This window comes from Tursiops truncatus, chromosome 7, assembly GCF_011762595.2.
Source record: "Tursiops truncatus isolate mTurTru1 chromosome 7, mTurTru1.mat.Y, whole genome shotgun sequence".
NCBI lineage: Eukaryota > Metazoa > Chordata > Mammalia > Artiodactyla > Delphinidae > Tursiops > Tursiops truncatus.
This window is the reverse complement of record NC_047040.1, coordinates 94,334,617-94,357,762: the sequence shown is the minus strand read 5'-3', so window position 1 is coordinate 94,357,762 and position 23,146 is coordinate 94,334,617. Positions and strand designations below refer to the sequence as shown.

The following is a 23,146-nucleotide window of genomic DNA, read 5'->3' as shown; positions in this document are numbered from 1 at the left end:
TGCCTTCAGGCAAGACTAAATCTAAACTATTCCAGGCGGATGAGCTCAGGATAGCAGCTCATGTCCTGCTATCAAGGCTCCACCTTCTGCATTAGCTTTCAACGGGCATGGAGGTCATCTCGGAAGTTATTTATTCTTCTAGTTCAAGGTCTGCTCTTGAGCTAAAAACACACTTTACACACTTCAAGAGCTTTGTAAAGTTAAGAGCACTAGACAAACGTGGAGGAAATGCAATTCAGCTTCCCAGAGCCCTCAGTTTAAGGGTAGAAGGAATGCTCCCTGACAAGGGGGGCAGGGGGGTGGAGGGACGTGGCACTATTTTTTTTTTTTTTTTTTTTTTTTTTGCAGTACGCAGGCGTCTCACTGTTGTGGCCTCTCCCATTGCGGAGCACAGGTTCCTGACGCGCAGGCCCAGCAGCCATGGCTCACGTGCCCAGCTGGCCGGCAGCATGTGGGATCCTCCCGGACCAGGGCACGAACCCGCGTCCCCCACATCGGCAGGCGGACTCCCAACCACTGCGCCACCAGGGAAGCCCCGTGGTACTATTTTAATACGTTCTTGGTGTAACTCTTTGCCTTTGGGGTCCACTTAGACCAGACGCCAAAAGCAAATCACCAACCCATCCTCTACTTGACTGCAGCAGTTTTCTTTTTCCATTTCTGGCTTGGTTTCAAAACCAGCAAGGGGGCTACCGAAACCAGGAATCAAAAGACTATCAGAAGGAGAAAAACAAATATCGTATATTCACTCATGTATGTGGAACCTAGAAAAATGGTACAGATGAACCTGTTTGTAGGGCAGAAACAGAGACACAGAACACAGATGTAGAGAACAAACGTATGGACACCAAGGGGGGAAAGTGGCGGGGGGGTGGGGGGGTGGGGGGATGAATTGGGAGATTAGGATTGACATGTACACACTGATGTGTATAAAATGGATGACTAATAAGAACCTGCTGTTTACAAAAATATATAAAATAAAATTCAAAAAACAACAAAAAAAGACTATCAAGATATCCTGTCAACTGGCAGTTTTCAGACCAAGCAAATTGGAAAAGGAAACAGGAGAAATACCCTGCCTGGGTGAGAACCAGCACGCTCCACCTTTTTCACATGAGAAGACACACAAAGGATTTCCATCTCTCTAAGAATATTCCTCTGTACCTCTCACATTCGCCTTCCGATATGCTGCGGAGCATAATGCCATTTGGAGGTACATCTGGCACAAGAGAACAACCTCCCAAGCTGCGTCTTTGCCTCAATGTGGCAGAATTAGAAGGCTGTAAAGGTGCACAGCCTCCCATCTGCTTCCGCCTCTCCATCTCAGGGAGCTGAAGGACGGACGGCCCAAACAGACAGCTGGCACTGGGGAGCCTTCGGGGGGCCCTCCCACCTGTGCCGCAATCATATGCAAAACGTCACAGGCCCCCAGTGAGCACCCAGCTGTACCTTCCAAGGCAAGCATCCTGATGGCCCTCCGCAGCTGACGGCAGCAGGAGGCTGTGGTACTTCCTGTGGCCTTACATGGTACCCAGGCCTAGAACAGCTAAGACAGGCATGAAATTCTCTGTGTCTTTCGACCTTGCCAAATTCCTCTTACACTAATTTCTCCCACACCCTCTGCCTCCATCATCTCCTTCCCCCCTCAGTATCTTTCTCTCATTTCCAAGTCCCTGGATTGTGATTTATTAACTTTGTCTGTTTTTAAAAAAGAGTAAAAATGATCAAAGCAGCTCAAGAGGCTTTGTCCAATACGGTAGCGACTAGCCACACGTGTGACGATATAAATTTAAATTAATTAAAATTAAATAAAGTTAAAAATCCAGATCCTTGGTCATCCTAGCCACATGTCGAGGGCTCAAGGGTCACGTGTGGCTAATAGCTACCGTATTGGACAGTAGAGAGAACATGTCCATTACCACAGAGAGTTCAATGCACAGCTCTGGTCTAAAGGATATAAAGTGTCTCCCCTCTTTCTCTGTCCCCAGTCCCCCTCCCAGAGGCGACCCTGCTGCTGGTCTCCTTTGTATGCTTGCGGAGACTTTTTTTCATATGTCCAAACAGTGTGTGGTTTTAACAAAAGAGGTTTGCATCCACAAAGAGAAAAGACTAAATACGATTCGGCTCCAGGCTTTCCTCACTGAATGAACCTCGGAGATCCCAATATAAGTGTACAAAGCATGCTTCATTCTTTTGCGTGGCCTCACAGCAATCCACTATCGCCAAGACAACCGTCACCACCGCACCCTTATAACCACACTCCTTCGTGTCTCCCTGCTCCCTTGCCCCCAAACGCCTGGGCTCACACCTGGCCCTGACTTTTTTCCTCACCCTACCTCAGCCACCCACTCCCACCCTAAATCCACACCAATAAATGAACCACCTGTGAAACCCTGGTTCTTAGCATCCCACCGTCAAGTTAGTGCCCCACACCAACAACTGCCAAGCAAAGCAGGATTTCTCATCCAACGGTGACTGTCCACTAACCTTGCTGTGGTCCTCCCAGCCCTCACCCAGCTGGATATCCTAGTGTATTCTTAGAATCCTTCCCTTACAAACAAATGACTCCCTTGCCCCTCCTTCTAAAACAGTCACCTGTTGAAAACCGTTACCGCATGTAAGCCCAATGGTCCACCTTCCCCACGTACATATTTCCTACCACAGGAAGATGATGTAAATTTGGAGCTTTTCAAAATAGATAACTAGCTGGTGGAATCACAAAATGAAGCAACTGCTATGGAGAAAAGTATGGAGATTCCTCGAAACATTAAATCTCGTCCTGGGACTTCCCTGGCCGTCCAGTGATTAAGGTTCCACGTTTCCACTGCAGGGGAGGTGGGTTCAATCCCTGCTCAGGGAACTAGATCAGGAAGGAAGGAAGGAAGGAAGGAAGGAAGGGAGGGAGGGAGGGAGGGAGGAAGAAATAGTCCTACCACATGACCCACCAATCCCACTGCTGGGTGTATTTCCAAAAGAACTGAAAGCAGGGTCATGAAGATAGACGTGTGTACATCCATATTCAAAGCACCATTATTCACAATGGCTGACATGAAAACAACTCAAATGCCTAGCAATAGATGAATGGAATCACAGAACGTGGTCTATACATATAACGGAATATTACTCAGTCTTAAAAAGGAAGGAAATTTTGACACATGCGACAACATGGATGAACCTTGAAGACACTACGCTAAGTGAAACAAGCCAGGCAAAAAAGGGCACATACCGTATGAGTCCATTTATATGAGGGACCTAGGGCCGTCCAATTCATAGAGACAGAAGGTAGAGTTGCTACCAAGGGCTAGAGGAGGGGTAATAGGGAGTTGTTTAATGAGTATAGAGTCTCAATCTGCAAGATGAAAAATTCCTGGAGATCTGTTCCAGTAACAGCAGAAGGTGATCGATCCCATACAGCTTTTGTCCTTGGACAACAAAACTATAAATAGTGGTATTAATAATTACCAGAAGACAGTTCAGGCCAAGTTTTGACCATTCTTTACAGTACTTTGTTTATCTGCTTAAAGAATCAGCCATAGGGACTTCCCTGGTGGCGCAGTGGTTGAGAGTCCGCCAGCCGATGCAGGGGACACGGGTTCGTGCTCCGGTCTGGGAAGGTCCCACATGCCGCGGAGCGGCTGGGCCCCTGAGCCATGGCCGCTGAGCCTGCGCGTCCAGAGCCTGTGCTCCACAACGGGAGAGGCCACAACAGTGGAAGGCCCGCGTACCGCGAAAAAAAAAAAAAAGAAAAAAAGAATCAGCCATGATGCTATGAAAGAAATAGGCTTTTTGTGACCTTTTGCTGTTGTCTTTTAATTTACAAACAGTTTGGGTTAATCTAAGTGACTACATGACTTTGGAATTTTGCATGAGGTATTGTCATCTATTTCTGGAAATGTATTTATTGTTTAGTTGTGAAAAATGAGGAAGCTTAGGTTTATAATTGTTCAATTCTTATTGCCATCCTCTAGTCAAATATGTCTTTACATTGTTTAAAAATACCGAAGTGTTCCACCTTCTGTCTCTGTGAATTTGACGACCCACAGCAACGTGAATACACTTAACACTACTGAACTATAAACTTAAAATATTTAAGGCGGTAAATGGGATGTTTTTGGGCACAATAAAAAAGCGTGAAACAAAGCAAAGCTTATTAGAGCTCTGCTCTGTGATGGTGGTGAAGGCATGCATGCTCTCTCCCTCTGAGCATCAAACACCCGTCACACCCACTGTCATCAAGCAGCAAGGCTGAGGAGGGAAAATTAGAAGAGTTAACTAAGAACTAGTTGGGTATTTCCCCATTCTCTCAAATCTTGTTCGCCAGCAACTAACTGAAAACCAGAGGCTCTTCTGGCTATGCCCCTCATCATTCATTCACGCTCATTCATATGCAAACATCAGTTTCTCAGCTGGCGGTGATTTCACGAATTTTTAATTTACATGAGATGAGCCAGAGATTAAAACTTTAAACTAAGCTAGCGATACAGGGGATTGAGTGTTATTTTAATCCCTAGATTAAGAATCTCCAAATGAATCCATGGGTATCATCACGTTGAACAACCATCTGGGAATTATCAAAGCAAATCTGTGAGTTTCTGCCTTATGGGTATTAATAAAGATACACATTTTTTAAGGGTACTTGTTTGGGGATCATTAAAAACAGTGAAACCAATGACATTTCTTGTCATCAACCTTAATGTTGGAAAAACTCCAGGCCACCTGGCAAATGCTCACAGAGATCCCAACACTATAGAAAAGCCACGATAATTTGTGGCTTTGTGACTAATATGTAAGAGATTCATTTTAGCATAAAGGAAATCAGATTAAAAAAGCAAATTAGAAGAGAGAAATTGAGAAACACTGAATTCAATTCCTCCTAGAATTGCAAATCAAATTCTGGGTTATTAACTCCAAAATAAGAGAAGGCAGAGGGAAGAGCTTTCTCTTCTGAGGACAAGGCCCAACAGAAATATAATATTAGCCCCATATGTCATTTTAAATTTCTAAAAGCCATATTAAAAATGTAAACACAAGCAAGTAAAATTAATTTTAATAGTGTATTAACCTAATACATCCAAAATATTCTTAAACATGTAATCAATATTGTTTTTAAATTATTAATAAAACGTTTATACTCTATTTTTCTTACTATGTCTTTGGAACCTGGTGTGTATTTTACAGTTACAACACCTCTCAGGGCCAGCCTCTAGTGGCTGCCATATTGGATGGCGCAACCATAAATCCAAAGAATATGTGTTCTTCTGAGAGCACAGGGACCGACGCTTGAAAGTCGAGTATGTGTCTGTACTGCACTCTCCAGATTGTTCTCACTGTATTCCTCAAATACCAGCCAGCAACAGCCTGGGTAGATGCATTCACTGCTCCTTCAGCTAGACCAGTGTTGATTCAACTTCTATCATTATAATACCGTCATTTGAAATTTTACAAAATCAGTTTACTACTATTGTTTCTTAATTTTTTCAACCAATAAGCTGACTCACTTTTTCAAAAATTAACCTTATCCTAAAGAATATCATCTGTGATATCACAGATTTGATACTTTAATTATATTTGTTACAAGAGCTAATGCACATTAAAATACACAGTTAACACTTAAAAGAAGCTTTTGTGCTCTATCTAAAGCCAACAACTAAACTAAAAGTTGCTCTCATTCTCGAATCAGTTTTGGCATCATCTTTCAAGCCTTCCATCTGGCACATGCAACCTCAGATATATTACTATCTGAGTCCCCTGACACTCAACGTTCGTATGTCTGATTGTGACACAGCATCTCCCATCAAGAATACCTTCTGTCTGGGCACCGCAACAAAGCACGGGGCATTTATTCATTTGTATTCAACTGTCCAAACGCTGCCGAGGTGGAGTAAAGCTGCTGCTCTAATAACCAGCGATGGCTCAGTCCCAGGGGAGCCCCCTTTATAATTAATAACAATGACAGCTAAGGCTTACCGAACTACATGCCAAACACTGCTCTAAGTTAATATATATAACCTAATATTATATTACATCGTATATGTGATGATTACCTCACTCACATAATCGTCACAATAATCTTATGAGGAGGTACTGTTATTTCCCCTTTTTTCCAGGTAAGGAAACAAGGCATAGACCAGTTTAGGATAGCTTCCCATGGTCACAGAGCTGACAAGTTGTACAGCTGAGATTCAAAGCCAACAGATCTGACTTTGGAACCTGGGGATTACCAAGAGAAGAAAAAAATGGAAATCGGAAAGACACACGTTTTAAGGTCACAAACACAAGTACCTCAAACACACAATCATCACCCACAAGATGTAGAGACTGGGGCAAGCAATATCCTCTAATACAGAGAGGGAGAGAAGACAAGTAGAATAATTTAGAATGCCTTCAAGATGTCTTCTGTAAATTACAGCGGAGAACTCATCTTACTTAAAAAGAAAGGAAAAAAAAAAGCATAAAAATTCAAGGGAGCAAAGATTCCAGTAACACAAATTGAGAGAGGATGGAAGGATGGGTGGATTGGTAGATGGATTTGAAACAGGAGGGAAGGGGACAGGGCACAACCTTTAAAAGAATGACACAGGGCTTCCCTGGTGGCGCAGTGGTTGAGAGTCCGCCTGCCAATGCAGGGGACACGGGTTTGTGCCCCGGTCTGGGAAGATCCCACGTGCCGCGCGGAACGGCTGGGCCCGTGAGCCATGGCCGCTGGGCCTGCGCGTCCGGAGCCTGTGCTCCGCAACGGAAGAGGCCACAACAGTGAGAGGCTCGCATACCGCAAAAAAAAAAAAAAAAAAAAAAATGACACAGACGTTGAGTATATGACAAAAACCGTGAGCCTTATTATACACTCACTGTATACATCAGCACGCTAAGAGACACACCCACCAGAGCCATGATGGTTCTGAGGCTCACCATAAAAGGTCAAAAAGTGGGCAGTGGCCAAATTAGTGGAAATCCCTGCCCCTTCTCCAAGATAGTTGGAGTAATCCTCTCACTCTTTAGTCTATGAAATTGCCCAGCCCATAGAAACTAGCCACCCCATAAGTCAGGGACCACATTCTGTCTGTGGAATGTGTATCTCTCCAAATAAATACCTATCACTTTGTCTCTCACTGAATTCTTTCTGTGCCGAGACATAAAGAACTTGAGCTTCAGTAAGTCCTGAGACCAGGTGTGTGATTTCAATGAAAAGACAGTGGGTTCAAGTCCCAGACTGGGGTTTGACGGGGTTGGAGTCCTGGCCTGGGGGTCCAAGTCCCAATCTGAGCCGTGCAGTTTCGGATTGATCCACGGATAGATGAATGGATGGACAGGCAAATGAGCATACAAATATTCACTCCAGACTCAAGTGCATAGAACAGGGAGAATTATAAAGGGACATCCCATCCCTCTGACCATCGCAGAAGGGGCCTATCATATAGCTGATATCATACTAGCCGGTCTCAAAGGCAATTTGGGGAACTTATTATTCTCATCACCAGGACCAAAGCTACAGGGGGAGCTGTGCTGACAGCCTACTTACGTGCCCCTCATTTGCGAGGGTTCTGCAGTCTGGAAGAAGACAAAAATCCACTTACATGTATTCCCTATGGGCAGAGTGTACAGCGGCCGCGTTGCTGTAACGCCACAGGACGATCGCAGAAGACAGGACGTCAAGGATGGCATCAAACTAGGAGAAGGAGACACGGTATTAGTGGTTTCCCAGAGTTAATAGGGCACAACTGCGAAGACACGAGGTAAGCGTTCTGTGACTCAGAACATCTGAGCCAGTGACCTCAGAGCAAACAGGCTTCACATCGTTACAATGCTGGTCATTCATCATCCTCAAGGTGAATCCTGGGAATTCTGAGCCAGGGCACCCAACACGCCTGCCTGGTGCCAGGGTCACGGCTCTCCCTGGTCCCTTGCTGCTGGGGCCTGAGAAAGCACACTCTGGTGTGCAGGGCTCTGCTCCCGGGGCCTCTGGCTCCCAGCCCTCTGGAGATGTGGGCAGGGTGATGACGCTGTTCTGACACATGTGAAATTGATTTCCCCAGGGCAGGCAAGATAATTTCAGCATTTTCCTGCCCGTCCCAAGTAGAAGATTCAGGCCAAGGACTCTGTGTTTCTGGCTCTCAGTGGGACTGTTCTATTGATACCCGGGGTCCAGGGGTCCAGAAGGTGGGGTCACCCAGGGGCTCCGGGAAGTCTGCCAACACCGTGAAATTGGATGCAAAATTCAATGCTTTTGTTCAAATGAACGAGTGAATGCATAAGAGAGAGAAATGTAAGAGAGGAGGGGAGAGAGACAGGAGTATGAGAGAGAGGTGGGCAGGGGGGGTGGTGTGGAGTGTGTGAGTGCGTGTATGCGGCACTTTGGCATTTTTCTGGAGAGACAGTCCACACCTTTCAAAAGATCCTGAAAAGAATCTGCAAGCCTCAAAACACTGAGGGTGTGTGTTCCTGTTCCCAGCCCGACTTCTCCCCACAACAAGGGGAAGAAGTAGGTTTGGGAACAGGAACACACACCCTCAGGTACAGGAAGCCCTGAAGCTATGCAGGAGGGCTGTTTCAAGGAGCTTTCTCTGCATGAGTCACCACGCCGCACTTTTCATCTGGAAAATTACAAGCACTAGCATTCTCTTAAAGGGATGTGGGAAGACTTCACTCAAGTTTTCAGCAACTGAGACCCATTTTCTCTAACCAACACCCATCAGGAAGCAGGCAGGGAAGCCTGGTTATTCCAAGTCTGGCTACGGACTGACGTCCTAGTGCCAGCAGCCCCGATCTTAACTCCCAACACCTCTGCCCACACCAGCAAATGGTTCACTCCAATGTGTGCCCAGTTTCAAACCTAAAACCTTGGGGGGTTGGCGGGAAGGGCTAAAACCCTATAAGCATCCTTCTCAACCAGATGCAGAAAACATGGTGGCCCTGATCTCTTGTTGAGAATTATACAGTGTCACTGCAGTGTACTTCTATTAAATTATAATTGTTTGTAGAAGCCACTTCCATAAAAGGTGATTGTCATGCTCTCTCTCATTTGCTAACCACCCTCTTAATTAAGAGCCCAGCAAGAGATTTGCAGGCTCAGGAGAAACGTGCAAAACTTCATAAAAGTACATTTCAGGTTACTTACTGCAAACCCAAAAGCAGAGGCGCTGTACCTCATAACGGAGACAGCTAAAAAGAAAGAAAATATTATTCAGAATATTTTAAGACCTCATAGATATTTTCTCTCATTTGTGAGACTATTCATATATTTGATATGGCCTTTTACACATCAATGGAAAAGTTCTAAGAGAAGGAAATTAAAAATTAACTGTACTTGTCAAATCCGAGAATTTAAAAAATTCAAGAGCGATGTGAAAAGCGTCCAGACTTCACCTGCAACACCCTCTCTTCCCAGTGTGCCCTGAAGCAGCAAAGGGCCAGCTTCAGAACGAAAATGCTCAAGCAGTTGTCAGTCAAATGACAGCTGAGGCTCTGAGAATTTAACAACTGGGAATAGAGAGCTGGGAACCATATTAAACTTTGAAAGTGAAACTGTAACCATCCAAACTGTTCCCATAATAAGGTAATTAGTGGTGGTAACTACATGCACACACCATTGCTGGCATGGTTGGAATAAAATCTCTTGCCCACCAGAGCTTAATATCCAGTGTGGACCTCATGAAAGCTGTCTAGAAAAAGAATGAACAAATTACCTTAAACAAGAGATGTCTACAAAAGTAGGTGTTACAGTTATAATTAAAACACATTTCATGCATATTCAAAAATCAGTCGACCTTTTGGGGGGCAAGTTGATTGGGTAGCACTTTTGTCTAATTCTGTGATCTGTTCTGCGCCAAAGCAATGTCCAGCTTCAAAGACAGTTCTCAATTTGACTTAATAAGGCAGGTCTCCACGCAAAAGCCCTATGAAACAAGCATATGTCCACTCACTAATAAAGAATGAAACCCAACCCAGTGGGTCAGCAAGGCTTTGAAGTGGATCGTTCTGGGCACAGATGTTACAAGCACTCCCGCAACGAGTAAGGAAGGCATGGATGCAGGGCATGGAGGTCAATACCCCTCTGGACTCCCACTCAACGCAGCACATGTCCCTTCTCTGGGAGCTGCTCTCTGTCTTATCCATATGGACCCTGGGTGGCCATATTGTGCTTTGGACCCCTGCCCACAGCCATGAGGGGGGTCATCTGACCCAGTGTGTCGCAAGCATATTTCATTTTCTATGATTTAAGAATTCCTCTGTGTAGCAGAAATAGAAAGAATTTTATTGTTCTAAACGATGTAGCTGATAAATACACTAGAACTTATTTCTCCCAATTCTGACCCAGTTCCTGATAGAACTAAGCTAGTATGTCAATGCACCTATCTTCTTTGCCTGGTAACAACAGTTTGATGGATTTTTTTTTTTTTTTTTTTTGGCGGTACGCAGGCCTCTCTCCCGTTGCGGAGCACAGGCTCCGGACGCGCAGGCTCAGCGGCCATGCCTCACGGGCCCAGCCGCTCCGCGGCATGTGGGATCTTCCCGGACCGGGGCACGAACCCGTGTCCCCCTGCATCGGCAGGCGGACTCTCAACCACTGCGCCACCCGGGAAGCCCCCTGATGGATTTTTGAATGTTATAAGCAACCAACTACTGGCTTGATTTTTATAGATAATTGCAACACACGACTGGCAAGTGTTCTAATGAAGTTTCAAACTTAAAAAAAAAAAAAAAAAAAAAGAACTGAGACAGAGAGAGAGCCTAGCCGGTCAATTTATGCTGTTGGAATTGAAACACCAGAGCTAGGGTTGGCCACACGGTTTGCTACACAGAGAGACAAGCTCCTACAGGGGTAAGCACAGCACTGGGGCAAGAGAGAACCGCTAGCTTCTCGAAGTTTCCCAGCCTTTCCAGAGACTCAGCCACATTCGGGTCCTCGGGCTATGTGAGGTGAGTGCAACTCATTACATTGCTGGCCTTCTGTGTTTGTGACGTGAGCTGCTCCTGTCACCCCTGCTGTCACTCTTACTGGCACAGGGAGAAGGGCAAAGCCAGCCGTGTGCAGTGACCGACTGCAGCTTTCAAGGACAACATGGGTGTGACGGTGCAAAGAGGCACTGGACCTTCCCAAAGAACTCAACTCCCGGCCAGGTTGGCATGTGCAAAAAAAAAAAAGGCAGCAGACCCCTTGCCAGGTCTGAAGTGCCCTGTAAGACACTGATCCTGGCTTGCAGTAAGCACTCAGTAACTGTGGATGAAGCTTAATAAAATTTCATAGAAATGAATCGAAATGAGTATCTGGCTTGTTTCCTTTACAATCTGTTTTTAGGATATCTTAGTTGTGTGCTTTTTGTGGGTGACTTCTTTACCAGTAATGGAAACCTTATTAACTCTTACTAGCATCTTGCACGGATGCTCAATATATACCTCAGATGAAGAGCTGTCCAGGCGGGAGGCCCCTCTCTGTCTCCACCTGCACTGTCTGGACTGGGCAGCACGGAATGGACAACACAGCTAGAAAAGCCCTCCACTAGCCTTCACAGAAGACCTGCTGCTTTCCAAGCAGTAAACCATTGCTGTAAAATGTTTTAATCAAGTTATTCGGTAATACCAGGCATTTGTAGAGTGGGCTACAGATTCCAAGTACTCTCAGAACTATACTGGAAAATTCTGCGTGTGCGACTTGAGCCTGCCCAGTGGATGAATAACTGAGAGCACAGGTAGAATCTTCATATTGTTCTATCCCACACACACCAAGGAGAACTGGAGCAGCTGGGCCCCAGGTTCACGTAGAGTCCTGAAGACAAGGGAGGCATTCCCATGTCTCATTTACTTCTAAATTGGCTCCATCGAATTTCCTTGATGCGATGGAAAGGGGGAAAGGCTGGATATTGCATGGGGAATCGAGGGAGCACTGAAGGGCCCTCCACTTGGGCACAGCTCTGGCAGCTTCCCTTTGGGAGCGACTCCCCAGCTCTCGCGAAGACACAACAGCAAACAGTCGGCACCGGACCCAAATGGAAGAGGTCAGCCCAACTTTTAGGAATTTCTTTAGAGTAAATGACTTTATTTTCCTTGGCCCTAACCTGACATGACACATCCTAATTCTGGGATAAGAACGGACTCAGAGGAAAGGGTCGGATTGGTTTAGAAAGCTGCTACTCCCACAGAAAGAGAGCTAACTGTGGGGTTTCCATGAGGGCGTTTCCAACTTCCCTTGTGCTAAGAATGAGTTCCACTTGAAGAGATCCTGGGCCAAGATGACCCACACCAAGGCAGAGATCACAGGGCAGGTGCCCCTGGAGCCCACAAGTACTTGGCTGACGGGAGCTGGGAAGCCAGCAAAGGTCCAACAAAAGTGCAGCGGCGCCTTTAAGGCAGGTGCTAGATTCAACACTGGACAACAGAGAAGAAAGGGCCATGTCGACCTCAGACCGTTATGCTGCAAGCTGGCAAGGTCCACTCCCATTGCAAGGGTGGAGGTCTCCTAGGAAGGCTGCTCTGGGTCAAGGCAGAGGCCCAGCTGAAGATAATGAAATCTCTGTGGCCCTCAGCACGCAAGTGTGAGGCTGTTTAACGCACACCACAGCTGCTCCTGGATGGAGCACCTGAAACCCAGCAGGACCCTGTGGGGCTCCTGGGCACAAAAGGCTTTCTGTGTCCCCCATTTCTTGTTTGCAGGAAACAGGCTTCATTCAGCCTCCATGACCTTCCCTGAGTTCCAAAGGGCAGGTTCAAACAGTTGCTAATCAGGGCAGGGAGGGGAGGCGGAGACAAGGAAGGAGAAGCCAAGGAACAATAGTGCAGCCTCCCACTACGGGGAGTTTGGGGTTGGTAGATGCAAGCTGTTACATTCAGAATGGATACACAGCAAGGTCCTACTGTCTAGCACAGGGAACTGTATCTAGTCTCCTAGGATAAACCATAACGGAAAAGAATATTAAAAAAAGAATGTCTATATATATGTGTGTGTATAACTGAGTCACTTTGCTGTACAGCAGAAATTAACACAACACTGTACATCAACTCTACTTCAATAAAAAAGTTGAAAAAGAAACGATAGTGCAGCCTTGGGGCAGGGTCCTGGTTCCCCCTCAAGGGATGCACAGAACAATATCTTTGAGCTGTTTTGCAGATACTGACCCCCAGCAGGTGGGAGAAGTTAACCGTATGCGGCCCCCAAGCACGCAGACCCCAGACCGGTTGGAACCAGAGGGTTGATGATGCTGACTCCCAATTACCTCACCTCCAACCAATCAGAAGAAGGCCCACGAGCTGATCACGCCCTCCTCTTTCAAACATTACTATAAAACTCTTCACTACCCCCTCCACGTGGGGACAGATAGTATTGAGGGCATTCGCCTGCTGTGGCCCAAGCTATTCTTTTCTACTTTACCTGAAACTCTGTCTCCGAGATTCAATTCGGGAGCGGTGTACAGAGGCCGAATTTCGGCTACACGCCCCACCACCAGCAGCCTACAGGTTCCTCTGGATACCACTGGTAGCAGAGGGAAAATCAGGGAAATTTTCAGGAATGTTTCTGCCCCTTACATTCAGAACTTGTCTCTAACACTCATCACTGAACCACACACTCAAGGAGGTGGTACAGCCTACAGGCCAGTGAGTCTCATCCCCCAGGGAGCTGAGGCCTTGGCTTCCGTCCTCTCATCCCCCCACCCCGACCCCGTGTTCAGAGTGGAAGCAGGCTGTCATCTGATTAGGCTGGCCTAGCACACCCAAAAACGCACGCTTAGCAACTGGGCTCCTCTCACTTTCCCTGCTGTCTTGTGTCTTGCTTTTTATATACTAAGACACAGAGTTCTTAAGGTGTTCCTAAGTCAAATGAAGACCTATAGTTTGGGGCCTGCCCAGCAGCCATTCCCCATTCGGGTAGAAGGGCCCTGAGTCTCCTCTGGGAAACAGTATATCCCCTACCCTCAGACTATGGGGTTTGAGTGGGACGGCATTGTGACCCCCCACTCTAGTCTATCTATCCCTGTCCTGAGGCCAGAGTTAATGATTCAGACACGACACAATTCAATATGAGCCAGTGACAACCAGTCCTGAGTTTCTGCTGAAAATACTGGGAAGAGGATGTCTTTCTAAGAGGCGACAGTAGAGCTGGCAGCAAGAAAACAGGAGCTGCCAGTAGAAATTCTGCCCTAAAAGAGGGGAGGCTGCCTTAGGACGAAGCCAACATGGAGGAAAGCAGTTATTAAGACAGACATAAATCAAAGCCCTGGTGACAAGGACTGAACCGCTGGAATCAGCCCTACCTGAAGTCTACCCCTATATTTTTCAAATATCAATACATTGGTCAATAATTTCCAATAATTTTTCAGCCAGTCTGAGTTGAGTCTTAATACACCTTGAGCCAGTCATCCCTTTTCCAAGAATCTCTTTTAATGCCTAAGAAATGGACAAACACCTTCTACACAAAAGCTTCACCGTAGGTTTGCATGATTTATAATAGCAAAACACTGGTTGCAATTTAAATATCCAGCAGTAGGGTAATGATTAAAGAACGGTCCATTTAAAGAATAAGCTATACGTAGCTGTTCAGAAATGTTTACCAAGAGTGCTGTTGGCTAACGTTGATATTAGCATACTAGATAGAATAATGGTGTTGACAATCAACAGCTGGTGTATTTGGTGCCACGAGGACTGGGTGCCGCGGGAAAGGATGGGTCTAGGTCAGGAGGGGTTCTGCCTGGTACAGGTGCAAACTGAATGGAGAGGTCAGAAGAGGCTTCACTGAGAAGGTGAGACTTGAGCAAAGGTCTGGAGGAGGTGGGGAAGTGAGCAGGGCAGTCATCTGGGGGAAGAAACTTCCAGATAATGGGAGGAGTCAATTGCAAAGGCCCTGAGGTGGGACACCTGACATCTATGAGGCCATTCTGTCCGAGACAAAAGGGAGTAAGAGGGAAGTTACGTGAGATCAGATTTCCTTACTGTTTGAGCAAAAAACTTAGGTAGAAAAGGGCAAGAGACAAGACGATATGTGTGATACAGTACAACTACACTTCAAAAATGCATTGAAAACAACTTTTTAAAAATCCCTCAACTCATAACAATGGTTAATCTTTAGTGGGTTGGAATATTTGAGGGCTGTTTGAGTGGATTTCTTTCCTTTCTTTTTTTGTATTTCCTACGTTTTCCACAACCATCATATATGACCATTCAAGGTAGAAAAAGAAATCCATTTTATTTGGGGGGAAAATTATCCGACTTGTAACAACGTAGTCAAAGATGTAAATCAGCACAGCAGAAAGCAGATTTATGACAAACATCTGAGAGCAGGCGGCACTGTGAGCTCATGAATGCTTCTGGCTAAGAGGAACGCGTACTACCATACACATCTTTATTACGTCTCCATTTCTGAAATCCATCTCCCAAGGCCAAATCACCTACAGGAGCAGCTTGCAAATGCCCCAAAGAGTTCTTAGAAGCATGGTGAGGGCAGACAGGCCAGGGACACAAGCAAAATGTCACTTCCCATCTAAGGGACCTCCAGCCTCCGCGGTTTCTGCATGTCCTACACTCCACTTTCATTGACATGTCAAGGGGGTAATAACAGCTACACTCCAAGAAGCACACATACAACAGAAGTCCCAAGGAAATATTTATACAGGTCTGGTTGAAGACCAGAACGTCTTTAAGTCCCACTCAGGCCAGAAATCACTTCAGCTGGAAACTCCAATTCAAACAGAAGGACAGCTGGAAAATGGAGCGGACCCAGGCAACCCATTGTTAGGGCAAAGCCACATGCAAATCCCACAGCTGAGTAAGCAGCAGGCTTGCAGAGATGCAGACAAAGTGCCCTGGAAATGCACAGGGAGGTCCTGGAAATGCACAGCGAGGTGAGAGAGCCAGCGAGGCAACTGAGGGTCAAGGCCGAGAGCCCCTCAAGGGTGAAACAAAGAATGCCATTTCAGCTGCAGGCAAAATTTATCCAACAGCAAGGACCCATCTGTCATTCTCACCAAAGTCAGGCAGTAATTGTCTTGAGCCTTAGCACTCTTTAGCAATACCCCAGGTCCATTAACACCTCCCACTGCTAAATTCTGTGCCCAGTACAGCTCCGTTAATAAATCAACCCCACTTTAATTAGACCACCTTTGTCCCTCCGACGTCTACCAACCACCCCTCCCACAGCTACGGAACTAATGCCATTTGCGAACCCATCTTTCCATCATCCACCTTCATCGTGCTGGCTGCAACCAAGGCAGCAGCAGGAGTCAAAATTAACTGACTGATGTTCTGACCCACTTCAAGAGCACCTCCAACAGCTTCCAGACGCTCCCTCCCACTCAAACAAGAATATAACGTACCCAAAAATGAGTGACAGGATGCTGGATTCAGTCACCGCTGAAGGAAGAGGGTAAAGCAGTTAGGAAAATAGATCAACAGAACTGCTTAGCCCGTTCAACTACTCATCTTCAGCGGCAGCACAGTGACGACTTTGTATTGAAAGATGGTACGGAAAACCCCCAACGAACTTTTTGGCCAGCCCAATACTTTGGTCTGTCTAGACCATAATTTGCAAAAGCGCACCTAAGGATGAAATTCAGAAGTTTCTGTTTGACCTATATAGTATTATTCAAGCATCAGAACTGGTTACCAACGTTTTTAAGTCAGGAAAACCTGAGATCTGCCGGTGCTGGGCAGTCCCTTTCAGCGATGCAGCGCTGTGTTTGGGCGGGGCGTGCTCTTGGCCAGTTGCCTCTCCTGCATCATTGGACCCAGCTGGCCTCGCTCACCCGCCTGGCCCCTCAGGGTATCCAGCTGACCCGGCAGGCTTGAGGGTATAGCTCTGAGCAGCTTAAGGGAAAGGACAGTAGTTTCACCTCTGTGTCTGCAGTTGCCAGCAAAATCCCTGCTAAATATTCATTTTACTGCATGAACAGTAGCCTCCAACGTTTCCACTGTCAGGTCTGGCTCTCGGCAAATTATAGAAAGCTGTACGGTGGGTGGGTCAGTTCTCAAAGCCAACACCATTCTTTGAGAGATTCATCTTCCCTAGAACCTGAGAAGCAGTCATTAGCCCAGGCAGGCTATGGGCACTGCCCACCCACCCTCCAGGGCGCTGCGTGTCTGCAGACAGGGAAGCTCTTGCCAAGACCTCAGGGACGATTATGAAGGTTTCTCTTTCTTTCACATGACCAAGAGGCAGGTCATGTACAAAAAGTGGCCATAAAGTCCCTTCCACCATCCCACACCCACAATAACCTGTGTGACCCACAGCAAGGACAGTCATGAAGAGGTTAGAAAATATTGTCCTTGAGCTACTGCAATGGGGCAGGGAGCACCGTTTGATGGTGACCTGGGGAGCTTTGCGATGAAAGATGAATTTGCATTCAGGTTTATAACAGGAAGCAACTCCCAAGGTGTCTTGCCTGAACTCCCCACATCCTCCCAACCGTCCCCCTGCTTTCTCAACATGCAGCCAGAGTGGTTCTAGCTGTCCCACTCCCAGGAAAGGCCTAGGTCCTTATGACGGAGGAGGCCCCACGCACTGACCTCCTCCATTACAGCTGCACCTGTCCACTGACCTCCCCTCAGCCAGGCATGCTCCTGCTGGTCTGGGTTCTATCTCATTCTTCCGCCTGGAGCCTTCTTACCACAGAATCTGACTGGCTCACTCCCTCATTGCCTTCAGGTCTCTGTTCAAAGCTCACCTCAGCCTGTCCTGGCAACCCTACTTAATACTGCAACCTTCCCCTTACCATGCTCTAGGGTTCCTTTATCCAGAGCACATACATCTTCTACCACACCATCCCACTTACTTATCTATGAATACTGTATACCCTTTGCCCCACTTCACACATTAGAATGTAAGCACTACAAAGGCCACAGGCTCTTCTGTTTTGTTCCTCAGTGTTTCTCATATGCCTAAATCAATGCCTGAACACACAAAAGCCCTCAGCTTGATTGACTGATTGATTCATTGACTGATTGAAACGACGCCTACTGCTTAGCTTCAACCTGCAGTGAACAAAGTCTTCGGGGAGAAAGCAGACAGGACTGGGGTTCAACACGCACCGAGAGGCCCAGATGTGTGACCAGGCGGCCATTCCCTGAGCAAACGGGAGTGGCAGCCAACACTCTGCAAGGCATCACAGAGAAAGCAGCCTCTGTAAGGCCCATTCTTTTAAAGAGAACCTGGAGCATCTGCAAAAGACAAAGACCTGGGACTATGGGAAGAGCCAGAACGGCCTCGAACCCAGAAAGCCAAGAGCCAGCACAGAATAAATAGCACATAGAAAAAGAAAGTCAGAATGAGAGCAACCCAGGGAGAGTCTCCACCCTGGACCAGGGCACCTCACTCCTTCCAACACACACCAGACGCTCATTCGCTCCGCTTCAGTGAGTGTAACATGAAATGCACCCACCCCCACTCCAGAGCGGGAAGTCAGTGTTCCTGGACCATGAACGGGACAACTGCTACTTAACAGGGAAAGACGGGATTTCGAGAGGCTCTCAAGGGTCCCAGGGCACAGGAGGCACCAGTTCAGGGATGAAAAGCCAAGAGCCCAGCTTTTCATGCCAGAGTTTCTTCAGCAACACAGCACACTTTCACGTCGCTTCTTCTACAAACAGGGAATAAAGAGGTGGAAGAGCTGCTGGAAGCACGGTTACCCAACTTTGATGATCCTTTACGGACTGTCATCAGTGGAGTAAACGACCCACCCTCACTTGTTCTTACAATCATTCCAAAGACCTCACTCGCCAGAACTAAGGGGAGGAGCAAGCCTCTCGCTGAATGTCAACTGCCTTACATATAACTTTATTCCTCCCTGTGCTCTGGTTACTGTGAGCACAGCTCTATTGCCTGTGGGTGGCTTGGCCAGGGGCCCTCAGACGACACTCGGCCCTGTCCTGCAACCCTCTCCAGACGAACACGAGGAGCCTGAGCTCCCCAATCATTCTTTCATTCAATAAATAAATGTTTATTGAGCATCTACTATGTGCCACTGCTGGGGATAGCTGGGGATACAGGCATGACTTGCCCTGCGATTTGATGAAATACGCCTCTAAAAGCCCTAACTGTCCCTTAATCATAGAACGCTGCTACTTTTGCCTCATAAATAAAGCATTCACTGAACAGAAATCAGAGATGGGGGAATTTTATAAAACAGAACCTCACAGTTTGTCACCTCTAGCCTTCTGTTCTGAGTGTGTTTGCTGTGAATTTGAAGCTTGAATGCTCATTCTCAGGCCATTATTTCCAGATTGGCTCAGCATCTGTCCTCTGGCACCCAAAGCCCCCGTCCCTGCTGCCCTCACCTTGCACCACAGAGAAATGATCCTTGGGTCTTCTCCAACCAGCCTATGAAGACCTGAAATCAGGCTGATTGCATCGTATTCAACTATCTCCAAGGCCTGTGAAAGCACCGGCTCAGAGTTGATGCTTAATAAATGATTACTGAGCGATAAATTCTTGAGAAATCTCTAAGCCCTGATAATAATGTCAGCTTTTTACTTAACATGCAATCATTAATTCATACCGGAACCAAAAGCTAATGCCACGGGCAACTAGAGCTCGCGACGGTGTCGATGTTGCCACCCAAGGTCAACCTTGTCAGACGACTAAGATGCCCCTTACTCTGGCACTGCTGACACACACCACACGTTGGACTCCTTTGGTTTAAAGAACTGCTAAAGGAACTTTTTAAAAAACAGAATATATTGTTGGGGAAGAGGAATACACTCAATAAGACTTCAAAGACTTGGCTTAAAGAGCTAGTGCTGGGGCTTCCCTGGTGGCGCAGTGCTTGAGAGTCCGCCTGCCGATGCAGGGGACGTGGGTTCGCGCCCCGGTCTGGGAAGATCCCACATGCCGCGGAGCGGCTGGGCCTGTGAGCCATGGCCGCTGAGCCTGCGCGTCTGGAGCCTGTGCTCCGCAACGGGAGAGGCCACAACAGTGAGAGGCCCGCGTACCGCAAAAAAAAAAAAAAAAAAAAGGTTAGAGACTGACCAAAATTAATGGCCCAAAGATAGCACTTTTCTCCACTGCAACAAATCATTTCCTTCTTGGTTGGGGATGGTGGTGATGGGAAATCAAGAGGAGGAAGAACAAGTGCAAACATCCTCAGTGATACAACTGTCCTGGACACTCACTTTGTCTCCTAGGCACGAAGGTCAGAGAACGCATTTTGCAGTGGCTAAAAAGGTCAGGTCTCCACTTGGCTACATTGCTCCCTCTCTAGGGGGTTGAAAACTTATGTGTTTTCTTATATAAAGGTCACCATCACACCTGAAGTAGTTCACTGCATAAGCTTAGCATTCTTACCACTTAAAAAAATAAAATGTGATCCAAATAAGATTTAGCATAGAATAAGGCAATTTACTCAACAAATATAATTCACCTTACAATATTTGAAAGCACGTGTTAACTGCTATATTTTGGGGTGTCCCAGGTCTATTATGTTTCAGTAAAATATTGTCAGCTTTCAGTAACCTTGAGCATAAGTCATCATGGCCTTCAAAAAGGTAGAAACAAGAATAAAGGAAAGAAATCTTAAGTTCAGTTTCTAAGTCAACAAATGCATCAGCTATGCATGTACCCTGTGAGCACCCTAAAGTGTGGAGAGTACAACAGCAAAGAAAAGACATCAGCAGACCCATCACACAATCAATACAACTTCACAGGAGAAGCCTAGGCTCAGTCGCAAGAACAAATATGGACGGTACAACCCTCGAACGTGAATTATAGACACTCCATGGTGTCAGTAAGCCAAAGACCCGTAGTGCCTGAGCCAAACAGCCTGAACTGAGCTCCGGTTGAATTCTATACGTGAGAACTGTGTTTTTGGCATTTTACATGAACCGGGACATTCTCCCAGTGATACTGAGCTATAAATCAAAGAGGAATCAGTGCTGATGCCCCTAGAAGAAAGTATAACTAAGGAGTCATGGTTTTCTTGATCCTATGACAATAATTCTTCCCTGATAGGACCAGCTTTATTTCCACTCAGTGCTGATAAATAACTCATAACTACGTAGCAGGACAGTGAATGAAACTCTTAACCGTGGTTGGCCCATCTACCTCAGGGTTTTTCTAAATCAATTCCTTAGGCTCTATAGGTTCATAACCTTTAGGGATCACACAGGGTCTCCCACTCTACTCCTACCCCCTTTCCATCAGAGCAACTTCCTTTTTACCTTGATTAAGAACTAGGGTTCTGGGCTTCCCTGGTGGCACAGTGGTTGAGAGTCCGCCTGCCGATGCAGGGGACATGGGTTCATGCCCCGGTCTGGGAAGATCCCACATGCCGCGGAACGGCTGGGCCCGTGAGCCATGGCCGCTGAGCCTGCGCGTCCAGAGCCAGTGCTCTGCAACGGGAGAGGCCACAACAGTGAGAGGCCCGCGTACCGCAAAAAATTAAAAAAAAAAAAAAAAAAAGAACTAGGGTTATGTCAAAATTTAGCTGCAAAGAGTTATTTAAAAGAACACTTGAGAACACATATACGAAGGCTCCCTATGCACATTAATAAGGGGGATGGTCTTCACACTGCACACCGTCCTTTGTAGGTAGGACTCGTGTTCTAGCCAATGCCCAGCCCTTGGCAGAAATCAAGCCCCTAATACAATTTTTTATTTATTTTTTTTATTATTGATTGATTGATTGATTGATGGCTGCATTGGATCGTTGTTGCTGCGCACGGACTTTCTCCAGTTGCGGCGAGCGGGGGCTACTCTTTGCTGCACTGCGTGGTCCTCACATTGCGGTGGCTTCTTCTGTTGCGGAGCACGGGCTCTAGGCCCGTGGGCTTCAGCAGTTGTAGTATGAGGGCTCAGCACTTGTGGCTCGGGGGCTCTAGAGTGCAGGCTCAGCAGTTGTGTCGCATGCACCTAGCTGCTCCGCGGCATGTGGGATCTTCCCGGACCAGGACTCGAACCTGTGTCCCCTGCATTGGCAGGCAGATTCTTAACCACTGCACCACCAGGAAAGCCCCCCTAATTATTATGGATCGGGGAAAATAAGGCCATATTCTGTCCCCATACTCAGAGATGGTCCTTGAAGACGTCCATCAACTACCACCAACCAAGGGGACCCACAATACTCAACTCTGTGGACACCATGGAACTTTTTTCTGGGATCCACATATCCTAGACAGTTATTTTTGCTCATTCTGCTTTACTGTTCAGGTATAAGAAGTCTTTTCTTTTGGGGGGGTCTGCCCCTTTCCAGTAGGGGTAATTGATACTAAGATGGCCCTGCCTTCGGAGATAATTCAAGGCCACCACAAATTGAAGAGTCAACCTGAGAATGAGGCTGACACAGAATAAAGGAGAGGAGAGAGAAGGAAGCAGGTGGGTGGCAGGAGAGACACAGAATTCTGACAACATCACTTGAGGCCACGGATCCAGCCAATTGCACTCAGTAATATGTTCTCATTTATTGTGCTTAAATTAACACGAGGCATCTCTATTGCTTGTAACCTGAACACTCTTGATGGCTACAACACATGAACGTCTTTTTCAATCAGAACACTCAATGCTAAACACGACTCCCCCACTCAAGTTGGCTTCACCTCAAAGATAAATTAAGAACTGATGCACACAAGGATCTCTGCAAACAATAAGCTGCCCTCAAATTATAGATAGCCTCAGTCTTAAGAATCCAGGTACATCCAATTTGTCAACAAAGGACGCACACAGCTAAGAGAATAATGGCTGAAATGGTATTGCCTAGTTACCGTCTCACTTTGTAGTGATCCTTTCTCACTGGCATTTATTTTCTAACCAACTAGGCTATGGTTTAACCACAGAACAGTGGGATTTCTGAGAGCTCACCCCCCCTTGCCTCTGCCGTGACCTTTACTCACTACCAAGTTCAGCGGTGGGGAAAGCCTAAGGTATGGATATTATTTTTACCCTGGAAAAAAAAAAATCCAAAGAATTCTACTGTATAGATTTTCAAACTTTTAGATTACCTACATCAGCAGCCCTGGTGACTCACCAGAAGGGCTCACAACAATCAGCATTTAGTCACAACCACAGCCAAGACTGACTACAACAAAAGCATACAAAGCCACATCAGCAAAGGGAAAAGGTGCCCCGAGCAAAGGCCAGAGGAGACCACACGCAAGCTTCCAAGAGTCCTCTCCCAGGGAGGTCAAGAAGGATGTGCTCATTCCTCCCGCAATAAGTTGGGACAACACGGACGAAGCG

General features: G+C 46.6%; 1 protein-coding gene across 1 annotated transcript in view; it reads right to left on the bottom strand.

Annotated features, from left to right (window-relative positions):
* Positions 1-23,146, bottom strand: part of TMEM163 (transmembrane protein 163) — a 251,881-nt gene that overhangs the window by 80,891 nt on the left and 147,844 nt on the right. The window contains exons 3-4 of the mRNA XM_033860239.2: positions 9,116-9,159; positions 7,575-7,666 (exon numbers count right to left, since the gene is read on the bottom strand). Of these exons, the coding sequence (XP_033716130.1) occupies positions 7,575-7,666; positions 9,116-9,159 (136 nt within the window). The remainder of the gene's footprint in view (positions 1-7,574; positions 7,667-9,115; positions 9,160-23,146) is intronic.